General features: G+C 35.6%; 3 protein-coding genes across 3 annotated transcripts; all 3 read right to left on the reverse strand.

The window, feature by feature from the left end:
• Positions 1-1306: 1306 nt before the first annotated feature.
• LOC132953168 (ATP-dependent DNA helicase PIF1-like) lies at positions 1307-2125 on the reverse strand. Its single transcript, XM_061025697.1, has one exon. It carries the CDS (start codon positions 2123-2125, stop codon positions 1307-1309), a length of 819 nt encoding a protein of 272 aa, XP_060881680.1.
• Positions 2126-2261: 136 nt separating this feature from the next.
• On the reverse strand, positions 2262-6416 carry LOC132953169 (uncharacterized). The gene is made up of 2 exons (XM_061025698.1): positions 5272-6416; positions 2262-3561 (listed from the first exon to the last, which is right to left on the reverse strand). Exons 1-2 carry the CDS (start codon positions 6414-6416, stop codon positions 2262-2264), a joined length of 2445 nt encoding a protein of 814 aa, XP_060881681.1.
• Positions 6417-9909: 3493 nt separating this feature from the next.
• Positions 9910-15081, reverse strand: LOC132953170 (uncharacterized). Its single transcript, XM_061025699.1, has 5 exons — positions 15020-15081; positions 14755-14935; positions 11459-11890; positions 10795-11408; positions 9910-10168 (listed from the first exon to the last, which is right to left on the reverse strand). The coding sequence occupies exons 1-5, from the start codon at positions 15079-15081 to the stop codon at positions 9910-9912; spliced, it is 1548 nt and encodes a 515-aa protein (XP_060881682.1).
• Positions 15082-15342: the final 261 nt, after the last annotated feature.

Consider the following 15342-nt stretch of genomic DNA (forward strand, 5'->3'; position numbering starts at 1 on the left):
GTTGTAGCGTGTACAAAATGTTGCATTACACATTATCTTATATAATAAATTATAAATTAAATATTGTTATTAAGATATCCAATTGTGTGTATAGTATCAATGGTTTTTTAAATTGTTATTTTAGTTATATTAGTTAGGTTAGGTTCTACTCATGTACCAAATAGGACAAAACTGTTGTGCTTATTAATTTACTGTATTTTAAAAAAATTGTTATTGAACAAATGGTGTTTAACACAAAACAAATACTCTTTTACTGAGCAAAACAATTAATACAATGTCAATTATATAAATATTGAAATAATTACATTTATATATAGTAAGTAAATAGTAATAAAATCTAATTATATAGAATCTAATAGTAATGAAATCTCAATCATGAGTAAAACAATTAATAAAAATATGTCAATACGTTAATACAATTAAGTAATGTCTCAACCATTAATACAATATAAATCAATCAAGTAGTTCAGCGAAATACAGTGTACAAAATATTAAAAATATTGTGAGTACAGTGAAATTGACTGATTAATGTCAATAGCATATATATGATTACATAAAAACAAAGGATAACCATTAATACAATATAAATTAATACTACTTAAGAAAGAAATACAACAATAAAATGGTGTAATAAATATTGGGAACATAGTGAAATTAACTTATTAATGTTATTTATACATCATATAATATAGGTACATTAGAATCTTAATGTGTGAAATAAAATACAACATTTAAATTAAATTGTCTGTACTATCTGTACTATATCATACTATTCAATAGGATGTGGTACAATACAAATAACACAGACATTACATACATTGTTTGACATTAGTTACGAATTCACATTATAGTGAATTCGCATCCAGAGAGAACCACGAGGAGGTTGTCAAACTTTCTCTCCGTTTAGCCCGAAGGCAAGGTCCACGAAGTACCTCCACACAGACCACGTAGAACAGCGGTGTAACGTATTATGTTTGAAAAATATGTCACACGTGTTAGGTTTAAAGTCACCTAGACTATCATCATCATCTTTGAACATCGGGCGCATGTAGAACACAGACCACGTAGAACAGCGGTGTAACGTATTATGTTTGAAAAATATGTCACACATGTTAGGTTTAAAGTCACCTAGACTATCATCATCATCTTTGACCACCGGGCGCATGTAGAACACATACCACGTAGAACAGCGGTGTAACGTATTATGTTTGAAAAATATGTTACACGTGTTAGGTTTAAAGTCACCTAGACTATCAGCAGGCGTCACCTAATTATAATATACTTACCATTGTCACCACTCGTTGCATTACAGAACTTCCCTGTACACTATGTTCTTGGTGACGAATCGGCCGCTGTCATCGGCGTACATGCCGACTCTCACGGACTGTGCGTTTCTCACCCTCGAAAACGCTACGTACAGTTGCCCGTGCGTGAACACAGGCGACGTCAGTAACAAACCTACACAGTCGAACGTCTGACCCTGCGACTTGTTGATGGTCATGGCGAACGACAATCTCACCGGGAATTGAAGGCGCCGCAGTAAGATGGGCAGGTCGTCCTCGCCGCTGGACGTGAGCGGTATCTTGGGCACGACGATGTCGTCGTCCTGTGCTTCACCGCCCAAAATCCTAGCCTTGAAATTGTGACGCCGCAGTTCGGTGACCACCAACCTCGTACCGTTGCACAGTCGTCTCCTCGGATCGAGATTTCTGAGCAACATCACGATGCACCCCACCTTCAACGTCAGCCGGTACGGCGGCAGGCCGTCCGGTTCCAAGCTGTTGAGGAACTCCGTGGGAAAATTGGCCACTTCGTCGGGATCGTCCGCCATCATGGTGTCGACGGCGGTGTAGCTCATCTGAGCACCGTCGACGCGCTCCAGCACGTCCCTGTTGACACCTCTACAGTCTTCGTTGGTGGGACACACAACGATTCTCCGAGCGAATTCGTCGACGTTGGCCAACGACATTTGCTGCGGGTACACGAAATCGATCAAATCATCAACGTCGCATACCATTTGCCGCGGGATTTGCACGGTGTTCGGAACGCCGTCGACCGCGGGCAGTCGGCCGTTGCCGAGCTCAAGCAACCAAGTCGCAAAGTCCGCGTCGTGGTCCGCGCGCATGTTCTGGACCAGATTGAAGCGCTCCATGACGCGCCAAAGACCGTTTTCCCTTGATCGACGACATGACGATCTCGGCTCTCGTCCTCTCCGGACCACGGGCAATATCTGCCTGAAGTCGCCGGCGAACAGCATGGTTTTACCGCCGAACGGTAATTCCGATGCCATGACGTCCCTGAGCAGGCGGTCCACCACCGTCAGTTGCAGTCCCGGCGACATTGGGGCTTCGTCCCAGACGATGAGCGCCGCGTTGCGTATCTTTTGCGCTCGCTCGGACTGCATGGTGACGCTGGACGTCGAGTCTTCGGTCAGCGTGCCGAAAGGCAGTCCGAACGTCGAGTGTACGGTCATGCCGCCGTCCATGAGCGACGCGGCGATACCGGTGAACGCCACGCACAACACCTCCCGCTGCGGAGGTCGGTGCCGAAGCGCCCATATCAGGCATCCGTACAGCGTCGTTTTTTCCGGTACCCCCGGGTCCGTCGACGAAGAAAGTTTTCGCCACCTCCCGTTGGTCGTCGACGGCCGCCATCACGCGGTCGTACACCGTTCGCTGTTCGGCGTTCAAGGCGTCTACTTGTGGGGCCCACCGTGCCGCCGCGTCTATTGCCCGGAACAGCGCGTCGTCCTGCAGCGGTTCCAGTAGACGGGGGTCGGCGAGGGGCAGACCGTAGTCGCCCGGCGATTTTCGGTGTACACGAAGTAGATCCTCGATGGCCGCCAGACACGCGGCCCTCGCGCGGTCGACGTCTTGGAGACGGCGGTTGAAGTCCTCCATCATGTTTGCTTCGTTCGCCTCGTACAACGCCAGCGGGTTTGAGGGCTCGCAGAACACCAGTATAGTGACGAACAGATACCGCAGCTGCCGCGGTGTGTCCAACGTCGCCGATTCCGTCAAGCAATCCCGCCACGCTCGGTCGTCTTCCAATAATCCGAGTGCAACGGCAGCCGCCGTGAATGTTTCGTGAACGACCCCGTCCACCGTCCTTATGTCTTGAAAGGACTTCGGGCCTCTTCGGTTCAGAAGTAGCAATCTCAGGTGGAAACGGTCCCGGTCCAGTGGGTTTACTATGTACATCCGAGCCAACGTAACGTTTGCCATCCGAATCCGCCGCGGCAACCATTGGGTGACATTTCTTACGAGTACGTTTTCTTGATTACGTGGCATCTGCCAGGTGTAATGCGTCGGTATTTCTTGGTACAAGTATTGTCGAGCATTCACGTCTGTTGTGTTGAGCGCGAAGAACTGCGTGAGTTTCGTACTACGCACAGCTTGGTTCTGTAGCCGTTCTTCTGCTTGGCCCGGCGCAAAGTACACGTTCTGACGACCCTCCAGGTGGACAGGAAGTCTGACGACCGTGTGACTTTTGCCGTGCAATTTGTACGAAAACAACCGCCAGATGCCTTCTGGTGGGCTGACATATCTTGAGTTTACGTAACTGAAAATTAATATTGAAAAGATAACTAACAATGGCTCTATAGATGATACCGTCTGGTGTTGTGATTGGTATTATTATTATTATTATATAATTCAAGTAAATGTAATTTATTTTTTGTTCTGTAGACACAAAGCATTGCATTACAATGTGCATGTGACGAAGAATCCCTACAACCGTTGAACGATATATTATGATGTTTTAATAAATAAATGTCGTGAAATCAAATTGTTAATGTCAACTCGAGTAGCTAAATATAATCATAGTGGACGTCTAGTGAATGTTATGAATTAATTTATATAAGTAAACAATTTATTCTATAATTTACAGAGTTGGTATTAGTATATTAGTAGTATATTAGGTGATCAAGGTGATAACAGTGTACACATAAAATATTCAAAATTTAAATTATTATTATTATATTTTAAAATTTGTATCAGGTGGAATACATTATAACTGTATAATATTATTTAAGAATGGCAAAGCTGTAGGAATGTTAATTTATGCCAACGAAAATAACAATCCATAAAAGCATGTTTCACATTGCCGAGGTGTTGAAGTTTACAATTTGAGACAGTATATTATGTGATCACGGTTAAACTTAGATCAGGTTATAAACCAAAATTTATATCTATTAGGTATGTTAGTTAATTGGTGTACTTAATGTCATTGATGTTCAGTTCTGTATGCAATGTAATGTGTATAAACAACTTGAATGAAAAAGCATAAAATAACAAATTTAATGTAATAATAATAATACCTAAAGAACACACATTAAATGTTAAGTATATAATATAGCTAGTATACAATAGTAAAAAAACTAAAAGTTATCGGTAAACGATTACAACTACCCTAAAAACCTAAAAAATAGTGAGTAAAATAATTCATACACACTGGACACACTGCTAAAAATGACACATGCATAAAATATTGTTATATGCTAATAATGATGGAATGGTAATAATTTTCAATGTAATACCTATAATAAAAATCTATCAATAATAATGTAGACCACCTATAGAACTCTCTGTAGAAGTACATAATATAAGGTACAACCTACATATTAATTAATATATAATATTATAAAAATCTTAAGACACTATTAAATCATTTATTAATTAACTATTTATTTAATTTATGTTTAATACTGTATGCAATAGAATGTTTATTATACACAGCTTGAATGAAGACACATGAAAAAAAGGATTAAAATTATAAAAATTACACTATTGATGGGAATTATTAAAAATTAATAAATGATTTATTAGTTAACTATTTATTCAATTGATGTTTATTACTGTATAATAATAATAGTTTATAAATGTAGAAGTTCCTAAAGTTTTGCTCAACTGAATATTCTTATTAAAATGTAGAAATGTTTTCATAAAAAAGTGAAGTTCTTTAATCATTAAAATTTTAGTTTTTAGCCAATGTCAAACCAAAGTAATTTTATTATTTCAAACTAAAACGTGTACATATTTAAAATTAAAAACAAAACAAGAGTAATACAATGGAATAAAAACAAATGTAATTAAGTAACAGAATTTCTAAATTTAAGATTTTTATGTAAATTTTAAAAATTGTCCAATTTAATATTTAAAATTCCTGAACATATAAAGTAGTAAACACACTAAATAAACATACAATATACTATTATAATGATTATACCTAAATTTAGAAATATGTAAATTATAAAATTAAGTTAAGACTCACTTGGCAATCTCATCCTGGTCCTGAACTTCCAACGTCACACGGTCGTGTCCCTTGTATATATACTTGTAGATATACATGACAATCTTTATGGACGTGCATATCTCGACGTTGATGTGCGCGTCATACTTGGCCAGAAGGTAAGGGTTGTACGGCACTACACACTCGTTACCAACCTCACGACCTCTCACAAGTACCACCCGGCCGTCATCCGGTCGGCGGTACTTTGGATATCCGCCGTCCGCAACGTACACAGTCTCCTCTGCGTACGCTTTCGGGAAATCTTTGGAGCATTTGTTGTCCACCATGCACGGACACTGTGGATTGACTGTTCCACACGGCCCGTGGATCATGTGAGACTTGACGCAGTCGTGTAAGCGCCTGTCGATTGCGGGGTCCGGCAAGAAGGCGCAAACCACGTCGTCCACGTCCTCGGCCGTGCGGAACTTACAGTCCTCCGCCAGGATTATCAGTATATGCGCATGGGGCAGACCACGTTTCTGAAACTCGATAGTGTACACGTAAGCGCTGACATTACCAAACACACGATGTACAGTTATGTCACCTATTAGCTCCTGTAGCTTACTGTTGAACACTCTGGCCACCAGGTCCGGCCTGTCGCTTGCCGTGCTGTGGGCAGCCAGGTTTTCAGTGATCTCTGGCCACCTGGGATTGCACGTAAACGTTATGAACAGGTCGGGTTTCCCTTTGGTACGCACTATGGTGATGGCGTCTTGATAATTCATCTTGTTGAATCGGTCGCTACCCGTGAACGTCGACGGCAATATGACCCTACGCCCGACCGCCATGGGATCGACGTGGAGCTGTTGGTTCACATGGTCCATGAGCCCTTGATACGCTTCGGCGAGGAGATCCCTCTGGTGCAAACGTATGTAGTTCAGATTGTTCGACTCCATTCGAACATACTGGTCGCACACATACATCTGCAACAAGAACCGACCTTGATGTAATAAACTAAACAGTTCATGCCTTTGGTCGTTATTTCCCTGATATCTAACAGCCAAACGGTAGCACGCAAACTCTCTGATACTGTTGCGATTGCGGACATTGTTTCGTCGGTTGCCCGCTTGCAACATCCCGTTATGCCAACCGGCCTCGCCGTAAGGGAAAAACAGCGGATACAACATCGGATCCGAGTGACACGACCCTTGTGAAATGTAACGAATGGTATATATTATTTAAAGTGAATTGCTAAATCAACGATTTGTAGTAGCTGGGGGTTAGAGGATGGAGTATAGCAAGTACATAACCGCAAAAGAAAGGTTATTAAAATATTAACTCTGATCTCTTTGTATTCCAAGCAGGGCTTGAAATCGAAATAAAATTTTTCGATTTTAATTTCAATTTTGCTTATCGATTTTAGTTCTTTTTGATTTAAATTTAAAAATAATTTATCGATTTTAGTTTTTTTCGATTTCAATTTAAAAATAATATATCAATTTTAGTATTTTTTGATTTTGATTTAAAAATAATATATCGATTTCATTATATTATGATTTTGATTTTAAATATAATTTTCTTTTTTTCAATTTTAGATTACATTTTAAAATTTAAATATCAAATTTATACTATTATTATTTCAATGTCACTGAAATATTTTCAATTTATGAACTTTAACTATACATTTTTGATTATTCTTTATTACTTTTACATTTCAATCAATGTGAAATTTAGATTAGATTTTAGATTCTGATATTGATTAACTTTATCAATTAAATTTGTGTCGCAACCAGGCCCGTATTTAAGGGAGGGCTCGGAGGAGCAATTGCCCCTGGCGGCAGTATAAAAATTAGGTTATGGGGCGGCAAAATATTGAAATGGTCAAAAATGTAAAATGAAGGTTAGCCCCTGGCGGCAATATTTGTTAATACGGGCCTGGTCGCAACCATTTAAAATTTAAATAATAATGCCCAAGATCTAACGTTTACCTAGTGTTTAGACTTTTTTAATAACAAAACACTTAAGAGCCACCAAAATTAAAGATATTACCCAATAGATTGTTATGCTTTTTCAATTTTACCTTCAATCTTACATACGGACTCATTTTTGTCAATATTGTAAGAAAAAAATAATTTTTTCACGGGATTAGTTTGAGGTCTACCCATTTAAAATTATATAATATGACAATTTTACAACGTGATAACTAATAACCGGGCATGAGCGGCATACACGGCAAGCTTCAGCAAACTGAACAGTCAAATCGACAAAATGTAATGATTGAGATTGACGACGCGTAGCAAATTAAATTATTAAAACTATTTTAGTATTTTAGGTTATTGGTTTAAACTTAACAACATACGCGCCACGCACTAAGATATTATTATCTTACCTCCATAATACAAAATATCTATATACGGAATAAATAATGTACGATAATGGAAAAATTATTTTTCCAAGCATTTTACTTAATAATAAGTTAAATGTGTGTATGGAAATAAAACTTGCAATAACAACAACTATCGCCTGTCGAACGCTGATTCCTTTTATCCTATAATATTATGTAGGTACACTATATTGTAAAGATTCTATTTTAACTTTCAAGAAAACAAAATATTAGACACAAGTTATTAATTATTACTAGTAATTAGTTATTACTATTGTGCATAATACGCAATATGGTCATTATGTAAGTATATAATAGTCAATGCTATAACTTATAACCCAATATATCAATGCGTGTGCCTATTAACAATATAAAATATAAATAGACCTGATGGCTGTATGCCTGTATACTTTTTAATTTTAAATTAAATGTTTTTTGTAATTTCTTTAAAATCGATATTATTATGATATGATTTCGATATTGATATAAATTATCGATTTCAACTTTTTTCAATTTTAATATAAATTTTGGAAATCATTAACCAGCATTAATGATTTCGATATTACTTTTGATTTTTTAAAAAATTTTTAACGATTTTTATCGATATTTAAAATCGATTTTGAAATCGATTTCAAGCCCTGATTCCAAGGATTTATAGTGTATATTTGTAAGTGATGTCTGTTATGAAGTCCAAACAAATCATGAAATTAAGCACCGAATTAATGTGACTATATTATGTTTGATTATTGATAAATTATATAGTACACTACATACAAATCATAACACGACTTATTGTCATACTATCACTACAAGATGAATATAATTTATAATGAATATGGTTTGAATTTAATATTGTTAATTTAACTTTATCTAATATTTTATGTATACATAGGTCCCCTAGCTCGAATAGCAATACCTGATCTATTATGATTAAATTATGTCCTGAATAGAATTCCTGGCCTGTCTATTTAACATTCTAATCACTGATAAATCTTTGAACGACACTTATTATCGGAGATGCGAACAATAATATAATTATCCTTCAGTCTTTCAAAAAAAAAATAGGAGAACGCTGCAGGATTTGTCAAAATATAAATAAAGCTTATTAAAATAATTTAAAAAGTACCTAATAGAATTTAATAGATTCATTCAGAACTTTAATTTAAAAAAGTAAAAACTAAGTAAAATGTACTATTAATTCTGAAAAAAACTGTTTTTGTTGCGTTTTCTATTTATAATTGTACTCAGTTTTTTAAGCACAAACTAATAATATAAAATGATAGTCATAAAACTGACAGTGCATATTATTTTAAAGTTAAAAGATAAAAGTCAGATAATTAGGTTTAATATTAAGACTGCAATTTGAGATGGAACATATTAATATGCGCTTACAAACTATTATTACTTGACACTATATCAATCTATTTTACAATATGGGATAACTATATGGGGTGGTACCTCTGAAAACACACTAAAACCACCAATATAATTTAATATACATAAATAAACGTGAATCTATAAGATACAACCTAAATATCAATTATTCAAAAAACAGTATTGGTCAGATATTTCTATACTATTTAGGACCAACTTATTTCAATAATCTAGAAATTAATTTTAAGAGGTATCTAAGGTAACTAATTTGTTATTTCAATTACATAGTTTATAAGTTTCTCATTTTTGTTATAATTGTATCGAGTCTTTTTATAATTATATTAATAATTATCACATGCGAATTATTTATCAATATCAAAAACCTTATTTATGTTAATTACTGTTATTATTAATCTTAATTAATTATTCGCTATTTTTATATATTTAATATAATCTGTGCACTTTTCTGTCCATTTGTTAAAAATTGTTATAATGTTTGATTTAAAACTGTTTGAATAAATAAATAAATTGTAAATTGTATATGCTGTGTAATCTCTCTAGCTAAATAGCTTGTTCAGTATCCTTATATTATTTTATTGATGATACACGTGATGAGTACTATATGTTGATCCCCGCTGTATTTAATGTATAATGATGTAATTTAGTAAAGTATTACTGCACAAGTGAACGGGTTAAGGTCGGTTTTGACCTAACGAATTAGTTATTAAGTAATTATATTTCAAAATAATGTCCAAAATGTAGTGTATACTTAATGTAAATTTAAAATCAGGGCTTTACTGTACAACAAAAACTATGATTCTATTTGATGGTGTTGATATTAATGTGCAATAAATATAGTGAATATAAGTGAACAATTTGAGACAGCTGTGTAAAAAATTGTGTTTTTAGTAAATAATTATTAACTAACCCGCTGGTATGGTTTGCATCCTGTGTTGCGGGTTGATTGGATTCGTATCGTAGATGACCAGATTAATGTCTCTTGGCGGACGACCCCCTTCACCTATGAACACGGCCGCAACTTCGTTTGCGGTAGGCAGGTTGTTTCGCCCGTCGTCCCGGGCCGCATCTCGGACAAAATGCATCGTCACTGGCCTAGGTCGTACACCTGCGGGATCGGCGTCGGCTAGGTCTCTTTCTGCCAGCCACACCTCACGCATGTTCCTGGAACAAATATAGACATGTATATTTTTATACTTAGACAGACTCCATTTAACTGCATTTAACTCTATAATTGTATAATTAACATAATACATAATAATAAATATATATATTATAAATGTGTGTGAAGTGTAGTAAGCTTAGGAGACCACATAGGTTGGGTAATAACAATAAAACCTATACTTCATATAAATCCAAGCATTAAATTAGTAATATATTTTGGTATAATTATGATATAATAATAAAAACGTCCCAGCCCTAAGTTATATTTAATGTTACCTATATCATTCATAAGTACATATAACTCTGTTGGTAGCAGAGTAAAATTATAATAAACACATAAAATACATATAATATTTAATATAATTTAAGTAATAAAGTAAAATTTTTTGCTTTGTATACTATTTTGAATCAACATTAAGTAATAACTGCAGTATATTGGTAGCTGTGAGTGTCTAATATCAACGTAATATCTAGTTCAACAGTTAACATAGTTAGTTTATTGGTTACAGTGTGTAATTTTTTTTGTTTTTTCTGTCTACTTTGAGAAAGGTATCTGTAAAAGAAATTTACTCTAAGGGGCAATTTATATTCCTATTGTTAATAAATACAATAAATTTATATCTTACTTAAAAGCCATTGCGTACGGATTTACGTCTCGCAGAAAACCGTCCAATAGTCCCATCACAACTACGGACAGTTCACGATGATTTCTCTGCAGAGCCATCCCAACGCGGCGGGCGTTGGCCTCTGCGGACTCGAGGAAATACAACTGACAGTAGTTGGCATCTACTCGGTCAACGGCCACGTCATTATTTATCCTCTGATAAGTTTGGCCTTGGATACACATCGTTCGCGGTCCACGCCCTCGCAATCGCCTGTCGTCTGTGCCACAGCTAAACGCAGCGAATGCCAGGGCGTTGTTGTACCGGCGAATGTCGTCTCGGAATCTACGACCATCCTGTGAATCTCCAATCAACAAACTCATTAGTAAAAAAGGGGCGGGCAACAACGCGTGTTGACCTGCAGCGGTCACTTGACCGTTGTTACAGCAAGTGGAGAAGTGCATATTGGCACCCTGGCCCACAACCTCGCCTTCGAAGTGGCGGGCGTTACACTGTGTGCAGATTCTGTTTAACGCGCCCGCGTTGTGCTGCTCTGGAAGCGGGTGTGTCACGCCTGCCGGCCTGTCAATTATTGGCGCACGCCCTCGGGGTTGTTCACCCACGGCAAGTGGTCGGAACTGCAATTTAAATGATAAGTTTTATCTATGGTTTTTTTTATAAGTAAGACATATTTACTGACCTCTTCGTCGACGTCTGGCTGCAACTCGTCGAGCATGTCCACAAACTCCAGTTCCGCTTGCACTTCGTCCATCTGCACTTCTACCACTTCCACGTCCTCCCCTCCGTCCATCTGGACTTCTACCACTTCCACGTCATCCCCTCCGTCCATCTGAACCTCAACAAATTCCACGTCCTCCACCACTTCCATCTGGACCACCTCGTCCTCCACCACTTCCATCTGGACTACCTCGTCCTCCACTTCCTCCACACCTTCCATCAGGACCTCGACAAATTCCATGTCCTCCACCACCTCCACTCCTTCCACATCATCCCCTACATCCACTGGGACACCAACGACTTCCACGTACTCCACACCCTCCACTGGGACGCCGACGATCTCCACGTCCTCTCTCTCTTCCATCTCGACGTCCCCAAGCACCTAAAAGTTAGGTTGAGTTTAGAGTAGGTACAATTGTATTGATAATTCTATATAATTATAATAATAACAACAATAATTGACAGTAAGCGTAGGTACCTATAATATGCAATAAGTGAATTTATATGAAATAAGGTTTATGTCACACAAATAAAAGCATACATGTTATGGTTCAAATTTTTTTTTAAATAGTTACAAAATAATGTTTAGCTGAATGTGATCAAGTCACACCTATATACAAGCCCTGCCTAACCTAACCTTAATACAATCTTTTATGATAACATTGCAGTAGGTATACTGAGATAATAAAAGATGCACTGAATTTTGTTACAGTGAAATAAATAAATTTTAACTTTAAATTAAAACTTTGGTTGAATGAAGTTTAAAAAGTGAGCTGTATATTGAACGCCATAACTATATCAAATATTGGCAATAAGGTTTGTAGAATGTTTTTGCTGTTGTCATTTCGTACTGGTAGTACAGTGTACCTACACACTTTATTTGAAATAAAATTAGTTATAAAATCATGTGATAATTATAAACCATCAGCACAGCAAGTAGGCTATTGGATTTGGTTTGCAGTCTAGTGAAGTATCAAACTGTAGCCACTGTGAAATACCGCCCACATGGGTAAATTGAAATAATAAACACATTTTAATGCACAAAAGTTGATGTAGTAGGTAACATTTAAAATAAAGTGAGATAATTGTAACTCAAACTACAGGAGATTAAACCTAGGTCAGTAATAAGTAGTGAGTAGTAGTAGTAATAATATTAAGAACAGTGTGAGGAAACGTTTAAGTATTTTGTTTATTGGTTGTAAACACCCATAATAAAAGTGAAAATACAGTGAGTTAACTGGAAATTACACTACCCATTGCGTATGAGTAGATAATATACAGTTTAACATGACATTTTGAAGTGAAAAAAGTCCAACTGAACAACATTAACAAAACAATTATTTGTTTTAGTTAATGAATCACAATAAGCTTGACCCAGTGTTTAATATGCAATGAAACAGCAATGTTGTTTAAAGAATAAAAGCAATAACAAAATAAGAGTATAATTTAACACAGAATGTTAACCAACAACAATAACTTAATGCAAGTACCTATTGTAAATGGTTTGCAGTCTGGTAAAGCATTAAACAGTACCTAGCCGCTATGAAATACCTGGCACATGGGTTTATTGAAATAATAAACACATGTGATATTTTAATAACGTTTGAAACAAAGTGAGATAATTGTAACTCACACTACCTACAATCGTGTATGAGTGGACAGATGGCAGTTTTACATGACCTTTTACCACACATTAGTAGTAATATTACACTGTAGTGTATAGGGTAAACAGTGTACATATTTTATTTTAATCAAAGTTATTAGTTGTATAAATAAAGTGAAGAAAGTATTGAAATAATCTTAACATTGCTAACATATGTGACAAATGTTGTTAAATGATAAAATACTTATCCAGTAAAGAGTCTATTTTGTGTAGTAGTAATATTAAGAAAATGTAAATTCATGTAAGAAAACGTCAAATGTTTTGTATGTGTTATGGTGAAATTACATGATAATTTAAGGTTTATAAAAGTATACATGTTGTAGTTAGAGTAAGTCTAAGTCTAAGAGTATCACATGTGAAATGATAAAATACCTATCTAGTACCCAACTTACAAATGAGGGTAAACCTAGGTCAGTAGTAAATAGTGAATAGTAGTAGTAGTAGTGGTGGGGGTAATATTAAGAAGTGTGTGAGAAAAGTATTTTGTTTATTGGTAGTAGAATGTATATTATTACTTTCACTCAACTGTATAAACACAATATTAAGTATACAATATCAGATATGTAAACATGTATTGCATGGTTACTGTAATCATTGTTATGAATGTATACAATACAATATATAGTTTGTGGATAATGTAGCAAAGTAAATAAGCACACACGTATGTTAATATAAATGTTTTTTTTTTTTAGCTGTGTAAGAAAACATTCCAAATGCCTATAATAATATAATAACTAACTGTAACCGTAGAACATGTATAATACTACTAAATGCCATTGAAGGTGTGTGAGCACTGAAAAAAATCTACCTAAATAACATCAGTACAATGCTATTGGTTAAGATAAATGTTGTATTAAAAATTAACAAGTACCAATCATAGAACAAAGAAATCCACAGAAGAATGTTTAAGTGGTTTCATACATATTAATAACTTTGAAGCATTGTAAAACTGTATTGCACTGTATAACAGTAAGTGTTATAGTAAAATCATATGATAATAATTTAAGATTTATGATATACCAACAATAAAAGTATACATGTTATAGTTAATTTTTCAGAGCTGTACAAAATAAGTAAGTAAGTAAGTAAGCTCTATCTAACAATCTATTGTTTGTATTAAGTATTGAAATAGTATAAACATTTCTAAGAGTACCACATGTGAAATGATAAAATACTTATCTAGTACACAACTTACAAATAAAGAAGAGTAGACCTAGGTCTGTAGTAAGTAGTAGTTGTAGTAGTAGTACCTAATATTAAGAACTGTAAGAAAACGTTTGAGTATTTTGTTTAATGGTTGTAAATACCCATAATAAATGTCACAATAAGCTATAAAAGCAATAAAAAAGAGTATAATTTAATACAGAATGTTAACCAACAACAATAACTTAATGCAAGTACCTATAGAATAGTATCAAAATGGGTATATTGAAATAATAAACCCATATGTGATATTTTAATGCACACTGTATTAGTGAGTATAGTAATGTAATGATCAAGCGAGTGAATCTTATACGGTACGTGCAGCCCGACACTATTTGTTTAATACAGTGATCAAAGGTTGTATGATGGTTGTCACTCACTACTGACGGCACTGCTCCAACAGTTAGTCGACGGCGATGTACGGCTCCTCCGTAGTAATCACGACCGGCAACAAAATGCCTTGAACAGAGCTTGGAGTGAGCCAATATCTGTCGAGCATTGACACCATTGTCCTCGGCGAACATCACCCATTGACGCTTCCGATCGACATTTGCTGGAAAACTAATACAATCATCGTATCATGAATAGTTGTGTTATAATATGTCAAAAGTAATCGTAATAAGTACGTATACATTATATAAATACCCATGCACTGAAACGCCATCCACGCCTTCGACGTTGCCACAAATCATACAATGTTTGACCATTGTTATATTTGTCTGAAAAGATATATAATAACATTTTTAAAAGGTAATGGCCAAACATTTAGTATATTTATTATTATTATTATTATTATTATATTATATATTATATTTTAATAATAATGTAATATAAGCAAAACTCCGTGTTCGTATAATGGAATTATCTTATCAGTACCTATGTTATCAGTTAATAATCCGGTGTTGTGTGTTTATTTTTAGAAATGCAGTAAATATTATTTGTTCACGGTAGGTATAAAATATTATTAC

The sequence above is a fragment of the Metopolophium dirhodum genome, unplaced genomic scaffold (genome assembly GCF_019925205.1).
Source record: "Metopolophium dirhodum isolate CAU unplaced genomic scaffold, ASM1992520v1 scaffold1, whole genome shotgun sequence".
Classification (NCBI taxonomy): domain Eukaryota; kingdom Metazoa; phylum Arthropoda; class Insecta; order Hemiptera; family Aphididae; genus Metopolophium; species Metopolophium dirhodum.